Here is a 24,340-nt window from a genome sequence, read left to right on the forward strand (position 1 = left end):
GACAGAAGCTGGTGCATTTACGAATATCGGCGGTTGCTGATCTGCGCTTAGGGAAAACATTATAGCTTTATTGTCTGACCAGGGGACAGGAATTACTTCTAATAATGTAAGCAAAGGATTTGAAGTGAACATCCCATCTAGGGTGTGTCCAGCGGCATGAGTATCTTGCTTGAGGATTTGTGTTAGTGAAAAACTAGCCATTGAATAGACTAGTAAGGCAGTATCACGATCTGCCAACTTTTCTAGGTGATGGTTAAAGTCTCCTAGTATTGTGAAATCGGATGCCTCTAGACTGGATTCAAAGAAGGGGCTGATAACATTGAAAAAAGAGGTCCATGCCTTTGGAGGCCTGTATAAGAGAAGGCCTTTTAGTGTGTAATTATTACTGACTGAGATCTGAAATGTTAATGTTTCACAGTCTTGGGAGCTTCCAGCTGAGGATCCAGTCACTTGCATATCTTCTCTAAGCTAATCCTTCCCCCCCCCAGTTTGGTAGCTCTGTCTGCTCTGATAATGGTATACCCTGCAGGTAGTGCTAATAAAAGATCAGGGTCTGAAGACTCATCTGCCCAAGTTTCTGTAATGAATGACAAATCAAGCTTGTGTGCGCCTATCAATTCCGCAACCTTGGTGTTGTGTTTCGGTAATGACCGTGTTGATCAACATAGCCTGAAAGACTTTACTAGTTTTTTTGTGTGATGGTTTTTGTTGCGGTGTTAGAGCCTTAACTTTAGTGAAACTGAGCTGTAGTTTGCAGTGCTGGCACTGCTTAGGCTCATTGTGGCGATCTAGTAGAAGGCAACAAGCGTTTATGTAGTTTGTATTCAGCTTGAATAGTTCCTCTCTAGTGTAAATTATACTCTTTGTTTCCCAAGAAAAACATGCAGGGGTTCTGGCTCTAGGCGCAATCTAGGCGCAGTCCAGGCGCGGACGGGCACAGACGGGCTTGCCTTCGGCGCATCCACTCTAACATCAGACTTTGTAGGGTGTGCAGCGGGAAAGACTAGCCCGCTCATCACTGCCCGGAAGTGTCTCACCACCCCAGAAGTGAGGGAAGGTCAGGAGCCTAGGGAACGCCCTCCGCTCAAACGGCACTTGCCACGTCGGACCAGGGCGGAGAATGAGGAATCGGGGGAACAAGGCTGCCAATCACCCAGGACCCAGGAACCTTGCTAAGACCCCAGGTAACGGCTAGGCGAGAGACCACACAAGCCCCTTTTAGCGATGATTTTTTTAGAACATATAAAGGCTGAGCAATGTGCAATGCTATATACAGATTTAAAACACAAGTTAAAACCAATCTAAATGCTTGGGGAGATTTAGATAAGATATCATCTCTCTGATGGACTATTGCAGAGGCGAGACACAGTGGCTGAGCAACTGCTTAAAAGGGTTCTGTGGAAACTGGACCTATGGATTAACTTGTGGCAAAATAATTGTCTCTGTGAATGCTAAGGGGTTGAATGCACTGGTGTAGAGAGGGTTGTTTGGAGGTCTTTGTTAGCATCTCAACTCATTGTCTTAAGTCTCCTAGAAACACACTTAAAGAGGGTTTACCACAGGTATATGGAACACAAGGCAATGCTAGAGACGTTTTAATTCTCTGCAAAAATCACACACAAAAGCAAAGCCATCTTTTTGAAAAAGGACCTCCCTTTAGAGGTGGTCGGCTCTAAATTAGGCAAGGTAGTTTCATGATATAGTAAGGATAACTAGCTCTTCACCCTATAATTACAGCTGATATACTCTCCGAATTGGATACAGGAGTCATTTTATTTTCAAAACTTCCAATGAATAGCCGAGGTCGGGATTGGTGACATTGTTCTATAGGGGACTTTAACTTAGTATGCAACAGGCAGCGGGACAGAACTAGTAGAAAGAGGGACCTTATAAGTGATTCTCAAAAAAAAGGTGTATACTTGAAATGGTTCTGAAAAGTTGTGTCAAGACGGCACCCTGCTCTATGATAGCAATCTTTTATAGACTATATTTTGGTGAGTAATGGCTTGGCACCTTTGGTTGTGGAGACACAGATAGGAGTGATGGTAGTCTCTAGCCATGCCCCCACTTCAACAAGAAAGAATCTGGGACTGGGCATACTCCAACCTCAGGCATAGACAGTACATAAGGCAATGCTGAGAGACCCCGTCTTTAGAGAGGACATTTGGAAATAGACTAATTAATAGTTTACCCTAAATAATATAATTGAAACTACTCCAGAAGGGATCAGAGATACACTAAACGCAGTGCTATGAAGTAAATATGTTGACCTTATGGCACACCTGTTCAGGCTCAGATGTATGGAAACCCAGAGGTTAGAAGTAGAATTGACGAATCTCAACAAGATGTATAGAGAACCCCTCTTGAGCACACCTAGGCCAATTTTCATCTATCAGGGGCATCAGAGGACCACATATTAAAACAAAATATAAGCAGAGCTGGTATTGCTTCAGTTGCTTGCTGCTGGGAAAATGAAGACATGTTCAGCTCGGTGGCAAGAGGGATAAATAATATGCCTGAGAAACAATTTAAGACAAAATAATTCAGGAAGTTCTTTGCCACCTTGTGCCAAGCAGATTAGCTTTCGCCTGCGCCTTATGCACAATAGTTAGCCACGGTATATCTGCCCAAACTCTCTTCTTTACAGTGGGGAGAACTTGATTGGCCCACCACAGAGGAAGTGGTCCATAAAGAAACCAAGACCTTGAAAAATAGCATGGCCCCAGGGTCAGATAGATTTAAAGTTAACTTTTACAAGCAAAATGGCTCTTAACTAACTCCTGTCTTGTCCTTTTAACATATGTTAGACCTGGCACCTTGGCGTGAGTCTCCCTTCCACTTTTTTGTCGCTGTGCCTCATGTGTTTTGCTGGTGTTAGCTGCTCAGAGCACTGTGCCACTGCCAACCAGTGCCACAGTCCATTGCTCCCTGTTTAAAATGTATATGTTGGTTGGATTCCATGATTGGCTTATTTGGTTTACTGTCAGACCCCAGTAAAGTGCACCAGGAGTGCCAGGGCTTGTAAATACAAATGCTGCTGGTGGGCTTGCAGCACTGGTTGTGCCACCCACAGAAGCGGCCTGGTAAAATGTATCTAAGGTCTGCCATAGCAGAACCTGCGTGCAGTCTGGTACTGTCATGCTGACTGGGCAAGTGCACACACTTGCCAGTCCTTAAACCTTCCCTTAACTTCATATCAGTCACCCCTATGGTAGGCCCAAGGGCAGAGTGCATTGTAAGCATAAGGTAGGACAAGCCCTGATGTGTGTGGCATGTCCTAATAGTGAATTACAGCCATTTTCGTTTTTCACTATTGTAAGGCTACCTGTTCTCCATAGGCCAGAATGGGCTGTTAGAATTGTTACATTCTATGATCCTAACAGACCCAGGGAACATGGTAGAAATCCGAGTTTAGTATGCCTGAACTCAGAATAATAAAATACATCTTTTAGTAAAGTTTATTTTAATATTCTGTGTTTGCAAATACCACTTTTAGGAAGTTGGTATTTGCTTGCTTGACCATTTCTGCTACGATGTGTATCTGCCTGTCTGGTTGTGTGAGTGACAGAGCTGGGGAAACCAAGAGAGGCAGGGCTAGGTAGCCTGGTGGTGAATAGGAAGATTGGCAGTCAGATGGGTGGGAGGAGTACACCTAGGCTCTGAATAGGGTTGTGCTCTGCTACCACAATGCTGGCTCCACCTCCTGCGGAGCGGCTGATGTCTCTGCCCTGCACCCTGAATAGAAAGGCAGAGTCATGTCAACAGAGTGCTCAAGAACTGGTTTGGACTGGGCAAAGGCCCCTCAACCCCAGAGGAACAAAGGAATTAGGGGTATAAGTATTGGGACCCTGCTCCCAAGAAATTAGATCCTGCTGAAACAAGAAGAATCTCTGCCAGAGGAGAAGGAACTGGGAAAGCTGTAGGAGGAGTAACTGTCCCTGACCTAGGGGATTGGCCTGCAGTGGTTGCCTTGCCCACTGAAGGAGAGGAGAAAGACTGCTAAAGACTTTGCTTCAACTTGTGCTTTGAAAAGATCTCCACGGGCTTGAACTGAGCTTGCCCCCTGAACGAAGTCCCAGGACCAGTGGACTTCACCCCCAGCTCCCCAGAGTCTTTTGGAAGTGCCTGCTGCTGTTGTTGGGCCGTCTGAGGGACTGCGTATCGCAAGGAGCTGGAAGCGCGACGCAAGGAAGAGAAGCGTGCCGCCGTCGGAGCTGTTGCCATCCCATCTCGCAGAGAGTGTCGCCGCTGCAGCATCGCATCGAGCGGAAGCGTCTCGCATCATTCCGGAAGTGTCTCGCAACGCCGAAGAAGCGTGTCGCCATCGCAGCCATCGTAGCTGTCGCATTGCACCGCATCGAGAGAAGAGTCTCGCATCGAGGAGGAAGCGTGTCACCATCACAGCCATCGTAGTTGTCGCATTGCACCGCGTCCAGAAAAGCGCCTCGCAGCCACGGAGAAGCGTGCCGCCGTCGGAGCCGCTGCCGTCGCATCTCGCAGAAGGGGTGTCGCCGCTGTAGCATCACATCGAGCGGAAGCGTCTCGCAACGTCGGAGAGGAGTGCCGCTGCTAAGGCCGCTGTCGTCGCATCTCGTCAAGGGTGACGCCGCTGTAGCTGACGCATCGAGTCGAGTCTTCTCGCAACTTCGGAGAAGCGTAACGCATCTGGAAGATCCCGTCTTTATTTCTTTTGCACCAAGAACTTCAACGCATCTACATCGCTGCAACACTTTTGTTGCCCTGCGTGTCGCATCTAAGGTACATTGACTTAAAGTGTTGCATTTAAGAACTTAAGAGAAACTAAGCAATCTTCTACCAACTAAGCAACCGTATTGTGTAGTTTTAATCGTTTAATGGTCTTGTGATAATCCTATATAAAGAATCCTTATTTTTAATATAAATACCTGTGTGGTGTCCATTTGTAGTGTTGTCACTTGGTTACTGTATGTGTTCACAAATGCTTAACCTATAATGCTCTGAGATAAGCCTTGTCTGCTCGCGCCAAGATACCTAGAGGGTGAGCAAGGGGTTGTTTTAGTAGTGTAACCCCTTACCCTGACTAGAGGAAAGGTTCCCTGCTTGTCACAAGTACCTACCTGTGCCAACCAGAGAACCCGGATTCTAACAACATATTTGTGGAAGAGAGCATGGCGACATCTAGAATGAGACATAGTCACAGTCATCCCTCTGCCCGGGTGCAATACATGTCTCAGTGCCTCATTTAGATCAATTGCCTTACTCAATGTGCTTGTTTACTAAAATTCTTGCCTTCAGATGATCCTACCAGACTTAATACATTGAGACCAATGTGCATTTATCAGAAACAGACAATCACATGACAACAGTAGACCTGATGGAAAAAGCACAGAAGAAAATGTTGCAAGCCGTCCATGGGTCTTTGGACATGAAGAAAATGCTCAACTGAGCGAACTGGCATTTCTTCTCAGCAGTCATGACCTGATCTGGCTTTGGTCTAAGATCTACAAATATGATTGTGGTGAATTCTCACCTTCCCACCAATAGAACTGTACAGAACTGCCTTGTTTCCTCGTGTTCTGCCCTACATAGGGGCGCTCGGCAGGGGTGTCTATTGACCCACTACTGTTTGCCTTAGCTTTCGAACTGCTAACTCAACACATATATCATTAACCAGACTTTCGAGGAATTTCCTTTGGGTCAGAACAGTGCAAACTCACTCTGTTCACAGATGGCATTCTCCTTACTCTAGGAAACCCTGCCTGTGGCAGTTAGACTACTATGGAAGTTTGAAGAGCTAGTAGGATATAAAATTAATATGGACAAATCGGAGTTTCTCAGTCTGTCCCTCACAGTGGATCTAGAGAGAGATCTTAGAGAACGAAATCCACTTAAAAGGGCAAACTCATGTGTTAGATATCTGGGTATTAAAATCACATACCATGTAGAGGACCAGTACAGTGCCAACTTCCCACTTAGAACAGAGAGAAGAGTATTCCTTTGATCCTGGCATCATTGAGAGAAGTAAAATGTTATCTAAAATGGTAATGACAAAGGATGAAGAGGGAGGTTGAGGAGGTGAACGTGATTTTTTCTGCATTTATGTTTTCCTTTTTCGGTGACACTTATTGGCAAACTATATAGACATTAGTAGACTTGAAGTCTGATAAGCTGCCTGCTGCTGCCTTATGAATTTACTTTTTCTTGGTGAAATTCAATAAAAAGACACTTGAAGAAATAGAAAATATTGAACTATCACTCCAGAGCACAAAATAAGATATTGGACCTGAAAAGGAAGCTCTCATTTTAAAAGTGCCTGAACTAAAAGCCAGCGTTTAAAGCCAATGTTCAGAGTTTGAGCTTCAGATTTCACATCAATCGTGATCTTGTGGACACTATACAACTGCAGTGCTCTCTTCTGCAGTCTGTGTTGGCTGATTGCTGCCTTCCCAGACAGTTGGGAAGAAAGTTGTGACTCAAAGACAGCTAATTGTGTTCTATTTTTACCACCGGGCAATCAAGGGTCTCTGTGCAGTAACCCAGTTGTCTGTTTTCCTAATTTTGAAACTGATACTCCAGCGCAGTTCTCTCAATGCAACTCCTGCTGGTTCCATGGGCTTTTGTTCCCTGGTATCCCCTCTTTCACTGGATTGCTGATTAAGGTTGGTTGTGTTTAGTAAAATCTCTACATTCTATAGTCGTTTTTTGAGACTTCCTCCTTCGGCGCAGTCTCTCATTCCACTTGCAGTTGTCCACATGAGGTCGAATTACAGTAAGAGCGCACTGTCCCTAGAACACACACAGGGACAGTGTGCCCTATCACCGATAATGCACTACCCCCAGGGCAGCAGCAAACTTGTGCTGCACTGAGAGCAACAAATTAGTGAAAGACAGACAGGCTGATTGAAGCAGCCGGTCTGCCTTTCACAGTGCAGGTGGCACCTGGCCTGTACTTTGAGGGCAGAGATCCATCTACAGGCGGGAACAGTGACCAACTACACCCACAAAGGCAAAGTGTTTCCCTAATTATCATGGGTTCACGCCCCCATGCCAGTGAGGGAACACCTCCTGAAGATCATGCTGGCGCTCTATGTGCACCGGCTAGCCATATTACAGAAGAGGGAGCACAAGCATCTTTACCTCCTTCCTTAAAACTACATTCCCCAGGGGTTGCAGAAAACGGGGGCACATGCCGGTTGAGTCCCCGGGCCACAATATAGCACAGCTGCAGAGTCAAAGTGATTGCCTCATTTGCATGGGCCACGCCCTCATGAAAATAAGGGAATGCCCCTTTAGAATAGCACAAGCATTACATGTGTGCTGGGGCTATCTTTATTACAGTAGGGGACTGCACAAACATCTGCGGACCCTTCTGTAATGTCAATGTGCCCCAAGGGTGCAGAAAGCGGATGCAAACCCCTGTTGCACACCCACTGCACTTTCTGTAATATGGCCCTTAAATTTAGAATATCTGTTTAGAGATAGATGAGATCTACTTAGGTTCATTGTTTGGATACTGCTCTGGTTTTATTTTATCTTTCTATTTCAGTACAGCATTTTGTCCAGTCAGAAGAATCATCAGTTGAGGGCAGAGAAAGCTGCCCTGTCTTCATGCTCTTGCAAACATTTACCACCCTAATGTTCTTGCTGGACTACTACTGGGCACTCACTCTGCTTGATTCCACTTTGTTCGACTGAAAAAAGGTACAAAGTATGGAAAGGTTAAAGGATTAAGAAGTATCAACAAGGGCTGATGTAGGTCGCCAGGTGCCTTTATAGTTTTAGTTATTTACTTACCCTTCAGTGCTTTATTTGTGGTCAGTACTACAATTAAGGCCTTTGAGACCAGACAGGCCTCCCCAAACATTTTGCTTGCTTGCCTCCAGTTTTTGATGTATTCTTTTTGTTGGCCTTAGGACTCTGAGCACTTTAGCACTGCTAACTGGCGCTAAAGTGCATGTGCTTCTCCCCTAAACATGGTTTTATGGACTTCCACAATTGTTATATTTATCTATAAATCCCTAGTAGGGTGCACTACCTGTGCACAGGGCCTGTAAATTAAATGCAATTAGTGGGCCTGCAGTATTGATTGTGCTACCCACACAAGTAGCCCTTTAAACGTATCTCAGGCCTGTCACTACAGAGCCTGGGTTAGCAGTTTACATTGTCGTGTTGACTGGACAACACCCTTTCCAAGCCTTAAACTCCCCTTTTATTACATATAAGTCACCCCAAGTAAGCTCTAGGTAGCTCATAGGGCACGGTGCTGTATAAGTAAGAGGTAGCACATGTACCTTTAAGTTTTACATGTCCTGGTAGCGAAAAACACCTCTTTTGTTTTTCACCACTGTGAGGCCTACCCCTCTCATAGGTTGCCATTGGGAATTCCTTAATATACATTTCAAGTGTAATTCCGGATAGAAAAGGAGTAGCTCTATCAGGTTTCATATCATTGGAATGGTAATGATAAATCCTCTTTGCTGACAAAGTTGAATTTAACATTACTATTTTAGAAACACCACTTTTAGAAAGATGGTAATTCTCTTCTTTTGAAGCTCTGTGTAACTGCAGCCTGTCTCCAATAAATGTCTTGGGTGGGCGACAGCTGGGCAATGTGGATTCCCTTTAGACAGCCATGCGCAAAGAAAGATTTGGGGCGACTGAGTGCCATATGCATCTTGATGGGTTGAGGGGGGAGAAGAAAAATGGGCAGAGTCCTGTCCCCACACAAAGGGTTGCATATCCCTGTAGTGAGTCTAGAGCCTGGGCTGGGAAGGGAGGACCGCTGTGCACTTCAAATCCCCTCATTCTCTCTGAAGTCACCTCCACTTCAAAGGTACAACTGGGTATAAGAACTGGGTCTCTGACACCACCAAATCTGGCACTTCTGGACCCGACTCTGCTGGATTGCTGCTCTGGAAGAACTGCTTTTCTGCTGTGCTGCTTTGCTGCCCTCTGCCCTTGTTGAGGAAGAATTGGACTCTTGCTTGAACCCAGAGTTATCTCCTAGGGCATGCTGGATTGCCTATTGTTTTGAGACTCAAGGATATCAATATCTCACCTCCTACTCCTGTTCCATTGGAAGGGAATCCAGGTGCCTTCTTCAGTGGAACGGAAGTATTCTCTGCTGTGTGAAGCAGAGTTAATGCTTTGCCTCTGTTGCAGGAACAGATCTGGCACATCATACACTGAACCAGTGCATCACCTCCATAACTGACGCATCGGAACCATTGCATCGATGCAGTGGGAGACGATCAACACATTCCCTCAACTGCGTTGAGAAACCCAGCGCATCAGCTTCAGAATCAACGCATCTTGGCTTCGGCGCTTCGTCTTCAGAACTGATGCACCTTCATTGTATTGTGGAGAAAAATCAACTCATCAACTAGACTGGAGGATCGACACCGATGCATCACTCGGCTGCAACCAGCATCTCACTGTTGCGACCATAGCATGGTACTTTGTTCAGCAGGCCTTGCATGGCTCCTGTATTCAGCCCCTCCTCCATCGTGGTCAGCTTGAACTCTTGACTTTGCCTTGGTCCAGCACAAACAGGTAACCCCCATAGGAGCTTACTGCTTCTAAGTGCTATTTTTACATTTGATCTTTAAAAATTAAAATCTGGACTTCAACTCATTGGAATTTTGTCATTTTGGTCTTTTTTTATTTATAAAATCATAATCTTTTTTCTAAACTGATGTGGAGTCTCTTTGTGGTGTTTTCACTGTGTTACTGTTTGAAGTGTTGCACAAATACTTTACACATTGCCTCTTAAGTTAAGCCTGCCTGCTCAGTGCCAAGCTACCGGAGGGTGTGCACAGGTTGATTTATGGTGTGTATTTGACTTAACCTGACCAGGATTGTGGTTCCGGATTGGACAAGGTGCATACCTCAAGCCAACCAAAAACCTAATTTCGAACAAGGCCGCAAACACGTCCACAGTTGCAGATACATGTATTTAACATGGACTTTCTAGCACCAGTACTCACTCAACAGTGGCGTAGTTAGGGTGGGGCGGTGGGGGCGGTCCGCCCCAGGCGGCACGATTTTGGGGGAGGACAAAGGCCTTCAGATAAGTCTCGGCCTGCTTTCGCCGATGTTCGGGACGGGCAGAGAAGGAATAGGACTCTGGCAATGTCCTCTTTTTTGTGCTGGCAGCTGTCCCCCCCTCTCTTCCTATTATTCCCTCTCTTTCTGTCTTGCTCCTCACTTACTGAAAACAGTGACTTGAAGAAACGGTTCACAACCTCTCTTTCCTTCTTTCATTTAGTTGCTTCCCTGTGAAATGGATCCAAAAAAGAAAAACACTCTTGCGAGAAATGCCCTTTTTCTGACATTTTTCTATTTCAAAGTGCAGCGGGATGGAGAGAAATAGAAGGTTTTAAATATGAAAAATAAATCCATAACTAAATAAAGCAAGACAGAGTGGTTGCAAAGTGGCCAGATTGGTTTTATTTACATCCAAATACATCAGCATCACTTTACAGAGTTTGCCAGTGAAGTGCTACTTTTGTTTTCTCGTCTTTCTTTGAACAGCATTGTTGTTCCCAGGTGGGAAAGTGTACCATTCCTGGAGGTACTGCAATACCTGGTTAATGGGTGGATTGGAAAACAAAATGTGTACCATGGCTCTGTGTTTATGGATGTGGTCTTTTTAAACCATACTGCTTAGTAAGGATATAAGCAATGGACATTGAAACGGTTCCCTTCAGGGCCCTCTAGTCATGTCCTTAACTATTCAGGTAAAACCACTCGCTGATTTCTGAATAGTGAGTGAGAGATCGTTAAGGTAACCATGTTGTTTCTGCTTACATTTCACATGCTTTACTTAATCTTGCATTCCCTATGAGTGGTTGCTTTTACCTTTTTTTTTTTAGGCAGCATATTACTCTTATCAAGTGCATAATTTGAATTGAGCCACATCCAATTGTTTATAGCGGGCACAATTAGGTTATAGCTGAAGGCAGTGCGAGTTTCTCTCAGTGGGGAAGTATGGTGTTCAGTGGGGGAGAGGATGTGGCACTATGGCCAGAGCTGTCGAATTTTGAACTGGGGAACCGGGTTCAGCCTTCATGACCATTCCACCAGACCACTCTACTGAGGGAGCACATTCCCATGCTAGACCTTAGAAGGCCCCACTAGACCTTAGAAGGCTTGAAGTCTTAGCACAAGCAGGTGTACCCTAGTGGTGTCAATTGTGGGTTAACCTTGAAGGCCTGTCCACCACAATCCATACAGAAGTTCATCTCCAGTCTTGCGGGCAGGCCCACGAAGCAGCACACGCTAGAGCAACAGTGATCCAGTCACTGTGACTCCGTCACTGAGGTCACATGAACCTTGAGCAGGTTAGGGCGATGCGAACGGTGTGACCGCAATGGGTACCTATTTTGGGTGGGTGCGTAGTGTTTGCAAGTATATTATGGTTTTAAAAAAAACTTGCTGCCTCCTTCCTGGCCTCCAGCAATTTTCAGAAACAATAAAAATGTCATGATAACTTTGGTGATTAATGTTCTTCCTAGAGAGAGATCAGAGTTTTGTCTAGTGGAAGGGTTGACTCCTGGAAAGGTAGCACAGAGGGTTAATGTGCCTGCTGCAAAGAACATGTACCATGCAGATCACAAAGTGCACTGCTTTAATGGGGGGACCATGATGAATGGTCATTTAATGTCAGCTGTAGATGATGGATCCCTGAACAGTGTCATGTATGTGCACGTTTGCATTGTGCGGAGGGGATTACCAGGTAATTTTTCACGCAACTCTCTGATGGATGTCACATGCGGTTTTTCTGAGTCCCCAGATAGATCATGCAGTCTGTGTGTTCTCTTTTGTACTGCCAGTCACCGGTGTATTCAACTGTGTAGCCTTGGACCGTGTCATGTATGTGCATGTAACTTGCATGATCCAGGTAACTATTAGCGGCGATACAACGTGTCTCTCGGACCTCTTTCAAGTGCTCGCCGTCCTTTTTCCCCAGCAACCCCCCCTCCCAGGGGCGGCAATCTGAGGGATAGCCCCGTGCACCACAAGCTCTAGCTACGCCTCTGTCACTCAAGGCAGCTTAAATTCTGAATCACCCACAGGAACTCGGACACCACCAGGACTCCCAGACTCCTTACCCTGAAGCAGTTTTAACAGCTCCGTGAAAACGTGCCTATTATGACAGAGTTAGCCGCCACTTTTTGACTGGGCATTGATGTGGTCTTGATTGTAGTGCACAGGGTCTCTGCCTATCAGGTCCCCCGTGCGAGTGCTTCTTCCCTAAAAACGATTCACCCTTTGGCCGTTCAGGCCCCCTTTAAGTCCATAGTAAAAGATTTCAGGGTACCAATGGCATGGGGACTGAAGAGTGTCCCCTAGGGTCCCCTCACCTAGGCCATCCATACTGCCACTACAGCATGCATGGCCTGGTACAGACAAAATGGCAAAGTCGACATGGCAAACTATATGTGTGCCATGCCAGCTAGCACTGCCTAGCATATAGGTAAGTCACCCCTCTAGCAGGCCTTAGCAGCCCTAAGGCAGAGTGCACTATACCCCAGGTATGGGTAGAACTGCAGGTGTAGATTTGCCCCTACAATATTGGGGTATATTCCTTATATTTTAAGTGCCAGGGAAGCCATAGAGAGTACATGGGCTGGAAACTAGACAACTCAAGTTCCACAGCACCACGATGGCTTCACTGAACACAGGCATGTTTGGCACTGAACTACTCCTCAAAAACCCACAGTGATGCCAGTGTGGTATATACTGTAACGTACTCAGAGGGCACCTCAGAGGTGCCCCCTGAAAACATACATACCCTGGTGTAGACACTGACTGGCTTTAGGCAGCCTAATAAACACAGACATGTTTCTGGACCCCCAGGCGGAAAGCCGCTGCTCATTGGGGCCAAAAACAATGGACATACTGGACAGAGATGTCACACCTCCTCCCCCAGGATGGGCCAGTGCTCAAAGGGGATGCTTCAAAGGCCTGTCGCCTTTGTAATGTGATCCCCAGCCTTTGTTGCTAGCAGCAGATGGCAGCCCCTGTTTAGACCCACACTTTGGGAGGGAAAACCAGCGGAAAACTCAGTAAGGCTAGGATGAGTGCCCACCTTTGCAAACTTCACCCCTCAGGTAGAGGAGTAGTTAAGCACACTTTTCAGTCTCCTCCATCCTGAAGATGAGGGCACTCCTCCAATCAGGGCTAGGTCCATGCCCACTCTCACAGGAGAGTGGCATAACAGTGAGTGTAGTCACCCTAGGTAACGTGCCCATTGGCCCTACCTATTACTCCCCTAAAATGCCTCTAACTTTAGTTTTTAGGTGGTTCCCGCAGACCTACAAACTAAATTCCTGCAACCTACGAAGAAGGATGAAGAAGACGCGGTGCGGGCACAGCCTGAAGAGGACTACTGACTTGACCCCAGCCCTACCGTCCTGTCTCTAGCTTTATGGCAATGTAATGAAAATCACCCACAGTTAGAAAGGTACACAACACTCTAGAACCCGAGAGTCCCAGTAAAATATGGGGAAACGCATATAAAAAGGGATTAACTCAGCAAAAATCAAAGCAGAAGAGGGTTTAACACCAACTGAGGAGAACAAGATTAATGTAAGGACATGATGGGGCAAGGGATCTTTGAAAGATCCTGACCCAATAGGTTTAACACAGTTGCCCAGTATTTGAGGGATGAGATAGTTTATGCAAGAGCATCCAATGGTGAAGCAATCGTGCAAGAAGCGCTTGTGCTTTGTAAACTGCCAAGGCTTGCTCACACTGAAACCGGAATTTCACAGTCAGTGAAGGTGGGTCACAGAGAACAGTTATTGTATAATGAGCTGCTGAACTTTGCAAACCAATTTTTGGAGCGGGGTAGCTGCCAACTATATTACATCACTGAAGCAATAAGGATTGTCAAAAAAAATCAAGTATCAGTCAAATAGTAAATGGGTCACACCGATTCCGCAGGAGAGTGGTAAAGATGTAGTATGTAGCAGTGGTGCATTTTGGATCACAATGTGGCAAATACGTATCATTAAAGCATGGTGGAGTAGTACAAAGTAATTTATATAAAGCCCTGTTGCCTTTCAAATGGCAACAAAATATGCAGCTAGATGCAGTTTTACTGATAAAACTATGGCACAAGCTACAATGTTTGGAAATGGAATTTCAGCAAATATTTACCTTTATCACACCACTAAGGTGAATGTTTTGATTAGCTTTAATCGTATTAAAATCTTTGTTTCATCACACTTCAGAATTACAAAAAAGTCCTTAATTTGTGCTTTTGCAACTGCTGGTATGTTTCAAAATATTTGCAAAGTTCATTTATAGGTATTTAAATACAGTTGTGCGTTAAACAAAAACAACACAGACACCCTACAGCCTTTGCTTTCATACTCCCTGTGTCCCAGAAGAAGTTTGATAGTTTGCTTTACTAAATCCTCCAACTTTACTTCTCTTTTTCTGACTGCAAACACAAATCTATATGTTAAACAAATAAGCAGCAAGTAGTCAGAAAACATACCCTGACATTTGACCTCTGTCTTTGAACATAAAGCAAATGTGACAAGATTTAAGGGCGTCTTTATTGCTCATTCATCAACTGAACTTCAGCAGGTTTCCTTCCAACACTTATGGGTTAAGCAACCATATCAGGGCTATTATGAAGGGCAGCGGATGGAAATTTGCATGCTTTTCATGATTAACTTTGTGAATGAAGGAAATCCTATATGGATGCACTAATCCAAATAACCTAAAGTTAAAACACGGTTTAACTTTTCAAATAACCAATCAGTAAACATAGCACTTCTTGGAAATGGAAAAAACTACAGGCACCGTAAAAATAGTTGTGGGATACCCAACATCATGTGGGATAAACTTAGTTAAACATTTCAGACCGTCTTGAACAACTGTGATATGTATGAGATGTAAAACAAACAAATGTAAAGTTATTTTTAAAAAGCGATAATCAATTCCATTCTGCAGTAGAATTTAAAAAGTTCCCCTGGTAATGTATAAACCTCTATTCATTACCAGTTTTCAAACCAGAATAAGATACAAGCAGCTGTTCAGTGAAATAGGCTCAACTTTTGCTTCAAGCGAAAAAGCCCCAAGTATTGAATTTGAACATATAATGATTTGGCATAGGAAACAAGCAGAAATGGACAAGCTAAACAACATGTGTATGTCATTTTCGGGCAAGGGGTAGAGTCATATACAAAATTCATTTCTACATACTTTGTTTTCAGGGATGCGTTAAGTGCTTGAGAAAAGCGACTGACAGGATAATGGACAGTTAAGTCCCCACAGTTGGTTCTGTTCCCCTTCTCCATCGTGTGCCTAACATCAACTCTGGAAGGGGAAATGTTTTTTTCCCCCTTGTGGTATTTGTATAGGTCAAACCTAGTCAAAGGCAGTGGCGGGATGTACAGGGTCAAAGGTAAGGATACAGTAAACAAGTGCTTTGACAGGTTGGTTTGTGGACTGTTACTGCATCACCATGTAGAGTTGATACAGCGTTTTGGGCCAACCCTCTTACTATTCGTCCTCCAATGGACTTTTTAACTTCGGTAATGGAGTTAACATTCCATCAATCAATTTCAATTAACCCAATTGGCTACACAATAAGGACCAGGAATCAGTAAATATAGTTTAGAAGGTTTATTACAAGTAAACACATAAGTTAAGGTACACGCCTCAACACCATGCTATAAAGATACAGAACAACAACTGGGAAACCCAACATCCTAAAGAAATGTAGGTGTTCCAGTATTAAACATAAAAGAAGTTTAGTCACAACAATACAAAAGATTAACAACTGGATCTGAAGCTCAGAGAAGAGTCTCAGATTTTCTTGGCTATGCGCAAGTACGTCTAGAATCGCTTAAATTAGAGTCCTGTCTAAGAGGATAGTTTTTGAAACCCAAAGGATTCTCAAAAATCAGGTAACTGCAGAAAAACAGGAAAAATCTAAGAAATAGAAGTGAAAAAAATGAAGAAAAGCAAATAACGGAAGGTGTCAGTATTTCAGAAGACTCGATCAAGAGTCTTCTTGAGTCAGGGAAGTAAGTGTTTGCCTAAGTCACACTAAGCAAGAATCAAAGGGAATAAGCACAGCGGTCTAAACCTCTCAAAGTCCAAAGGGTCTGGTAAGGTTGTGAAAGCGTTCGGAAGGGATCGGCTCTCCAGCAGTGTGAACATTAGATTTTTAACACAAGAGTCTCCTTAGCAACACCCCTCTGCACGCATCATCAGGGGTTCCATTGATTTTTTCCATTCTCATGTTGTAGACTGCAACATTAGCAAAATTTCCCACACTGAACATGGTAACGACATGGTCCTTGTGCAACCATGCCAGGTTACAAAAGATGCTGAATAGGCCTTTCAGTTAACGCTTGGACTCTCCATGTTCTTTTTGTCAGGTCGTCTTCTAAGGTTCTCTCCTTTTATCAATAGTACAGTAATGCATCTATTCTCAAACTAACAATGCGTCTGAATACCTGCAAGAAAGCCACATTCGCAGAAAATGGAAAACAGTATTTTATGCAGCATAGAAATGTAGGCCTAAAATGTCAACCTAACGTTTTAAAACAAGAGTGCAAATTTAATATGCGTGTGAACTTTTAAAGACAAGTAAATGTAAAATGTCAGAACATTAGGTTCACATTACATGTGGCACAAAGTAAACTCTTTAATGCATACATGTAAGTATGATTAAGAACTACAGTTTAAAGCACTATATTAAACATTCGTACACACATTACATAAATCAAATTAGTTTCCAATATAAATCAAATTTCATAATGTGGGGATGGCTTCTACTCAATCTAAACAATAAATATAATTTATTGTATTAAGGCACATATTATGCAAATCGATTTTGTTTTATAATGAGTACATGTCTACTAAGGATAGTTTATTCATCAAGTCTTTAAAGGATATCATTTAATACAGTTGAGGCACATATTAGGAGTAAATTCGATAATCCTACAGTGAATGCACTCTAGTAATAAACGCCAAGTGTAACCTGTATTTTAATGTTGTTAGACCACACGAGAAACATGTGCTAAGCGTACATTTAAGTTACATAATTGTGACATGTAACTGTGTTGCAAATGTTGTGCTGCATCAAAGAGCTGTGTGCTCATCTCTCCTGAACGGGAGCAGGGTTGGGGCAGTCCGGGTGGCCACTGAGATGTTGTTCCAGATCCCAGGTGCACAGATGGCAAAGGACTGTTGCTTTCTTATTTTCTGTTAACACTTCTTTGTCCCCAGTCTGGGGTGAAGGGTAAATCAGACCCAGTGCATACTCTATTCTGGGCCCTACAGAATGCACCAATGCCCATCAGTGCTAAGAGTGATGTTCAACGCCTTTTCACTCAGAAGCTGCCAGACCACGGGCTCATTTCAGACAGGCTGCTGAGCAAGCAGCAAGACACCTAGTTAAGATATATACATATTGAAGACAATGCTTGACCCTGCCATTGGACCTACTGGATAGTTACGGTAATTCATCTGAACAGCATTCCATCACTGTAAGCTCAGCTATATTGTTGCAAGAAATCAGAAATCCTATGCCTGCACCACAAGAAGTGGTTTAGCCAGAACAGCTAGGCCCAGTCTGGTCACATATTTGTTATGCTCTCCAGGAGTGTATTAAGTGTGTGGTTACTTAAGCTGCACCTCACTAATGAGGCCCAACAAGGACACGAGGTATAAATAGGTGTACTGAGCAATACACTAATCAAATTAAACAAAAATGCAATGTATGAAGGGATAGTTAACATATAGGGCAAGCACTATATTACGTCATAGCAAGCCAGTTTCCTACAGTGCCACCTGATGGGGAATGCCAAAAGACCTGCCTTCTGGGATACCAGGGTTTATGGAGGCGGCCGCCTTGTATTTATTGATTTATTTACATTTAATCAGACCTGGATGCTGGCATGCTGCCTTGAAAGCAGCAGCCGAGCAGTGCCTAATCAGCCAGCTTTGCTGCACGTGTCATATCTGAACATGTACTAAGCCTGTGCCATCGGCCAGTCCTGTCGAAATATACACAGAGAGCACCGCATCCTGTACAATCACACTTTAGTGTGTCTGACAGCACAGGGCCTGATTGGCCAACCACCATTCAGTAAGCCACATGGTGATTGGCTAGTATGCTGCAGGCAGTGGCACCAAGTTGAAAGGCAAGTCTTGCTAGTAAGACACCAAGGTCGGTAAGGTGCTGCTGGCTACCAGGATCCTCACATCCATCATCACCACCTTGCATCCCTCTCCACTAACTAGCCTGGACTGGGCCTGGCCAGCGACGGAGACAGCAAGAACACACCATGAAAATGAAGTGTCAATAGTCGCTGGAATAAAAGGTGCTATTTTTAGGTCGAGCCTAGACAGCGCATGCGCTGTCGCAAGACCTGTAGTAAACAGAATATGGAGGGTAATTTCTCCTGCCGCTTGCCATTGGTTAACTCTGGCATTCATTACTCTTCTTAGCTCGCTTATTGTTGGCTGTCGAACCGATACATCACTTCCGTTTTGTAGGAAGCAGTACCGACCAACTATAGTTTAGTTATGCTGCTGGGCTGTTATCTTTTCATTTAGGGACTACTTCCTTATTTCCGGTAGAAGTCAAGCACAGCCTGGGGGTTTCCATTTTCTAAAGAGAGATGACATACAGTCTGTGCGCATCCATTACGCGGCCGCGCTTCCACACGTCGACCAGTCTGTGCCGTAACGGATGAGACCGGGTAGTACAGGACAGCAAACACAGAGGGGGCGGGGAAATATTGATTCAGTTTCTGCCAGGAGCAAGAATCTGATAGACGGCCAGCTAAGTCCATAAAGATATCACCATAGTAAATGGGTAAAATAATAATAAGGCCAATTCACTCAAATAAACAGAAAACATTTTAACGGCTCTCCAAAGCAGCATCTATGACAGAGACGGGGCGCGGGAGCTACAGACCAGAAATACCCAGTGTTGTGCAAGAGATAATCAATATTACAAGCGCCGCCAGTTTTTTTATATCTGTTTTAGATAGTGATTTGTTACCAGTGCGTTTCATATTCACCTTTGTGACTGCTGACTCGTTGCCTTTTGCTTACTGGTGACACGTGGCGTCTGCCGTCAGCCCTTCATAAAACACCATTAGTCTGTGCTCAGTATCACTCTCGTTTCATGCGCACTCCAAACGGTTCCCTACCTGCACTTTATTGGTAGAGAACTTTTCAGTTATGAAAATCTGCCTTAACGTGACGTGAGCGTCTGAAATCCCACATAATGACGGGGTATTAAGCTAATTATGGAAAGACGCTGAAGGTCATTCTTTAATTACAGGGGAGGTTTGTAATACTTAGAGCACGAAGAAGAAGGGGGTTTAAAGGGTCAAAATACAGACCATGCTTACCAGGTCACTTTGATGCAATATCTAGACCACGGGTACTCATAGTACGGACTGCCGGCCGCTAACGGCCCGGCAAGTCTGTCTTGGCGGCCCGCGGACCTTGCAGACATCGTACCGGTGTTTTTTTTTTTGTTTTTTTTTTACAGTGTCCGCAAACACAGACTCTGCTCTGTGGGGGCCGAGCGATTCAAGTGATAGTCCGAGTGGAGCTGCAGGGTCGCTAAGAAGAGGTGAAATACAACAAAGCCTCGTTATCATGCAAATGGTCTCTTAAAGACCTGTGTGTGTGCCCGGGAAGGGAAGCTGCTTCAGCTGCCACACAAGCAGGGGGGGTGAGGTGACAAAGAATGACAGAGGACAGCAGGGTGTGAGAGTCGGGTGAGGTGACAGAGGGTGACAGAGGGCAGTAGGGAGAGACAGAAACAGACAGAGACAGATAGAGATAGACAGAGACAGATAGAGAAAGAGAGAGACAAAGATAGAGGCAGGGACATATAGAGGCAGAGACAGATGGAGGCAGAGACAGACAGAGACAGAGATAGACCGAGACGGAAAGGGAGACAGAGGGAGGGAGACAGATAGATACAGGGTCAGACAGACAGACATAGAGAGAGACAGGGCCAGACAGACAGAGAGAGACAGGGACAAAAACAGACAGGCAGATAGAGAGAGGGAGAGAGAGACAGAGAGAGGGAGAGGGAGAGAGAGGGAGAGAGAGAAAGAGAGAGAGAGAGAGAGAGAGATGTGTATGCCGGGTCAGGTGGCTCAGTGGACGAAGGTGTCCGCTGCAGGGGGCCTGTGTTCCACCTCATGGTCACAGGTGTTTTTTTGTTGCTCTAGCCCCGCCCCTTCCCACAATGACCCCGCCCCCACAGTGCGGCCCTCTGCCACAAACCACACTGTAAAGTTGGCCCCTGAGAGAAAGTTTGTGAGTAACCATGAGCTAGACTCAACCCTTCACCCCTAATAAAGTGACTCGGCCTTTTGCAGCACGCTTTTACCCTGCGCAACATACAGGTAAGCAATTCACAGCAGCATATTTGCTTTTCAACTGATACTGGCAACATTAATTGCCCAACCTGGTAGCACTGATTTTATCAACCTTAGAAACAAGCATTTGCAATGCAATAGGTCTAGCATTTACGCGAGTTTAAGCTATTGGCTTGTAAATTACAATGCCTATTATTTTTGTTTTTTAAAACATAAATAAAAGGCATTGTCATTTACAATGACAATAGCTTAAACTCGAGTAAATGCAAGACCGATTGCATTGCAAATGCTCGTTTCCAATATAACTGGTATTTTAACATAAAAACAGTAGAAACAGCTGCTAATTATGATGAAAAAATGTGACTTGGGATCTTTAGCGATACCTTAGTGCTTGTAATGACCCACCACTGGAAACAGAGACGTTTTCATGTATGCATTAATTTGTCGAAAATGCTCTTGATATATACCGGTACAGCTCAACACAGGTGTTCAATGCTGTGGGGACGGGTGCAAATATTTTGCGTGGGACGGGCTAGCCAGTCATGGGTGGGGACATCACAATTTCTCTTTCCCTGCGGTGCCAAATGTCCTTGCAACAGCTCTAGTAACATTCTCGGACTTTAAACGGGAACTCCGGATAGACAGCACTCAAGTGCATAATAAATGAGTGTGGGTGCATGAGCGCTTATAAAAGACAGCAGACAGCACTCGATTGCACACTGAATGAATAACTGGCTGCATGGGATTTACACAGATAGAAAGTGCTCAATTGCATAATGAATGAGCGAGTGAGTAGATGGATGCTAATTATATACAGCAGAGGGCACACAACTTGAAAATGCATGATTGACTGGGTACGTTGGAGCTACGAACAGACAGCACTCAACTGCAGAAAGATTGAGGGGTACATGAGACAGAAAGCACTTGATTGCATAATCAATGAATGGGTTGACAGGGGTCACATATAGACAGCACTCAATTGTATAATGAATAAGCAAGCGGGTAGATGGGAACTTTGGATTGACAGCACTCTACTGCATAATGAATAAGCGAGTGAGAACATGGGAGCGAAGGAAAGACAACAAACACTGAGAGCACTCAGTTGAAAAATGAAAGAGCGCGGGGACATGAAAGCTACAGATAGACAGCACTCAATTGCATAATGAAGGACCGAATGAGAACATGGGAACTACAGACAGAGAAAAAAACTCAACTGGATAATGAAAGAGTGCATACATGGGAGCTAAAGACAGCACTCGACTGCATAATAAATAAGTAGGTAGACGGGAACTAGGGCTAAACAGCAAACAGCATTACACCACATAACGAATGAGCGAGTAGGTACATTTGTCAAGTGCCTGTCCCGGTGTGCTGTTGTTGAAGCTGTGTTTGTGCAGTTAAACTGTTATCGCACACCTACAAAGCATGTTCAAAGCAATTACCCCAGTGGGACGCGTCAGTCACATAAGGCATACCTGGCTAGCCGAGTGATACCACGAAAGAGGGAGGTCCCAGGCTCGCACAACCGCCACCTTCAAAGAGGACTGAGCCTCGCAAACTGCGTCATCTGACATGACGGTTTATGCCATGGCCTTCTCACAGAGAACTTTTCGGCTGACCAGCATACCCAGGTCCTTCAAAGACCTAAGGAAGGAAATATATGCCACGTTATTTACTAGATGAACATTGCCACACGACATTCGGGCTGAAAAAATTATATTTCAGAAACTAGGGCTCCACACTACATAAAAACTCTAAAAGAAAACGTGAGGATCTAAATAGCGCGATATAAGTGCACTTTGGAATTTAATGTCAGCATTGTTCGTCAATATGGGCACACAGAAAAACCTCCATTTTATCTTTGTGAGCACAAAATAAATTTCACTATTTAGCACCAGACGCATTTATAATTTTGAAAATATTGTCAAGTTCATGATGGATAGCTGGAACGGCCTTTGCATCCTGTTGCCAAGAAAAACAAGCATTTGCAATGCAATAAGTCTGGCATTTAGGAGAGTTTGAGTAATTGGCATTGTAAATGACAATGCCAATAGCTAAAACTCTCGCAAATGTAAGACCTATTGCATTGCAAATGCTATTTTTGTAAAAGCGTCCCATGCCGCGCTTTCACATTAATGGCGGTCACGCCCCTTGCTTTAGACCTAGCTCGTCTAAAGAAAGGGGTGCAGCCGCCATTAGAGTGAAGTCGTCAAAATAAAGGGTAAACCCATATAGTCACTGGGACCTGGGTATAGAGCAGTATAAGAATAGTGGTCCCAGTATACAAGATCATTCAATATAAAACAATTAAACAAACAATGTACCAAGAAAACTTTTTAGGAAGGTTCAAATGCCTATTTAATCACATTGAACACAAATTAATAGTTATGACTGAGCTCCATAGTACAGACAATATTGAAATATCATAGCAGTGCCCAGGAAGGAGGAATGGGGGTAGGGAGGTGGGTGATGAAGTGTAGGGTTTGGAGGGAAGTGAATACAAAAAAATTTTGGATGCATTGAGAACAAAATCAAATTTGAAGGCAAAATTAATTCACTGCCTTATTTACATTCCGATCAAATCATAAATCCAATATCGACAATTTTTAGAAAAAGCCATATATATGAAGAAAATCACAGTACATCCTGAACTGGTGATAATATTGGCAAAGATGTTGTGTCGACGTTTCGACCCCTTAAGGCATGTAGGTACTCATTGCGACCTTACGGGATGGGGTCTTCATCAGGACTGGAGTGCGTGTGGATGGGGGGTGAGTGTGGGCACCTAAAAAACAAAGTTAAACATGCATAAGGCTATTGGATCTATAACTAGGAAAAATATTCTAATCAAAAAGTTTTAAAAGCAAGTTACCCAAACTGTCAGAAGACAGGACTCTGAGATGTCAAAGGATCATCAAAGGTAGAGGGTAGTAGACTCCTCGAGGGTAACGACAGAAGCGGGAAAAGGGTGAGGTTCCACCTACAACGAATGTGTAAGTTAATGGATAAGGTGGAGATAAAGATTTCAAAAAAAGGGTTCGCTCCATTGCTGAGCGCAGAACTTACTGATTCGCAGAAGAGCTTTGCTGTCGAATTACATCAGGAGGCTCCTATTGATCAGCACTCCCGGAGAGAAATCCATTGTGAGTAAGGCAAATGGGGATAAGTCACCACTGATTCACCATCAGGGAGTTAATCTAGTAAAGGGAAGGGAGGGAGGGAGAGGAATTAGCAACCAGAAGTAAGGACCTGCATACATCAAAAACCATGAAAGAGCGCCCATAATGTGCGCGTTGCTGTCAGATTCACGAAGGCATCGTGATCTAAGAAATAGGACCCCGAGGGTTCTACAGTGTGTTAACAAATATATACCCCAAAAGGGGAGGGGGGCGGTCACCGCAGAAGGTAGGACCGTGTCGAACAAAGGTATAATCAAAAGTTAGAAAAAACGGCTTAGGTCAAAGAAGGACACAGCACTACATGCAAAAATCTATACAATTGTCAAAGAGTTAAATAGGTAAACTGTATAGAGCATTGCCTTGATCAGATTGAGCGCAGCTAAAGCGATGCTCTTACCCTGCTTCTCCGGTCCCATGTAATGGATAGAAGGGGAAACGGGCCGAGTGATCGTAGATTAACTTAAGACGCGAGATCAACACGTGATCTCCGTTACCGTGCTGGCGCTAGATGCCGGTGACTCAGTGTAATAGAAAACAGACTTTGGTTGGAAGGATTAACGGGAGCGGTGATCGTAATTCTGTGGTTGGCAGAATTCTCTACAGAGTGAAAATTGTCATGTTAAGGTCCCAACAAAGGTAAATTAAATGTATATACACGCTAAAGCAGCAAATAGTAAACGATGTTCATAGGTAGTTTAAATATAACAGTCAAGTAAAGTTTATCACAGGATGATATCGCATATGACAATAGTTCCTACGGAAAGTAAATGAACTTAATATTCACTAGTATTAGTTGAC

The 24,340-nt window shown here is 44.3% G+C and overlaps 1 protein-coding gene across 4 annotated transcripts in view; it reads right to left on the minus strand.

Annotated features, from left to right (window-relative positions):
• The window catches only part of MIGA1 (mitoguardin 1), a 738,294-nt gene that overhangs the window by 676,555 nt on the left and 37,399 nt on the right, over positions 1-24,340 (minus strand). For 3 of the 4 annotated variants that reach the window (XM_085600123.1, XM_085600124.1, XM_085600121.1), the window contains exon 2: positions 21,839-22,007. In XM_085600123.1, the coding sequence (XP_085456249.1) occupies positions 21,839-21,937 (99 nt within the window). In that variant the 5' untranslated portion in view covers positions 21,938-22,007. Of the gene's footprint in view, positions 1-21,838; positions 22,008-23,006; positions 23,149-23,235; positions 23,344-23,429; positions 23,559-24,340 lie in introns of those variants that run through there. The other variant, XM_085600122.1, reaches the window with a different exon arrangement.

The sequence above is a fragment of the Triturus cristatus genome, chromosome 4_2 (genome assembly GCF_964204655.1).
Source record: "Triturus cristatus chromosome 4_2, aTriCri1.1, whole genome shotgun sequence".
Classification (NCBI taxonomy): Eukaryota; Metazoa; Chordata; class Amphibia; order Caudata; family Salamandridae; genus Triturus; species Triturus cristatus.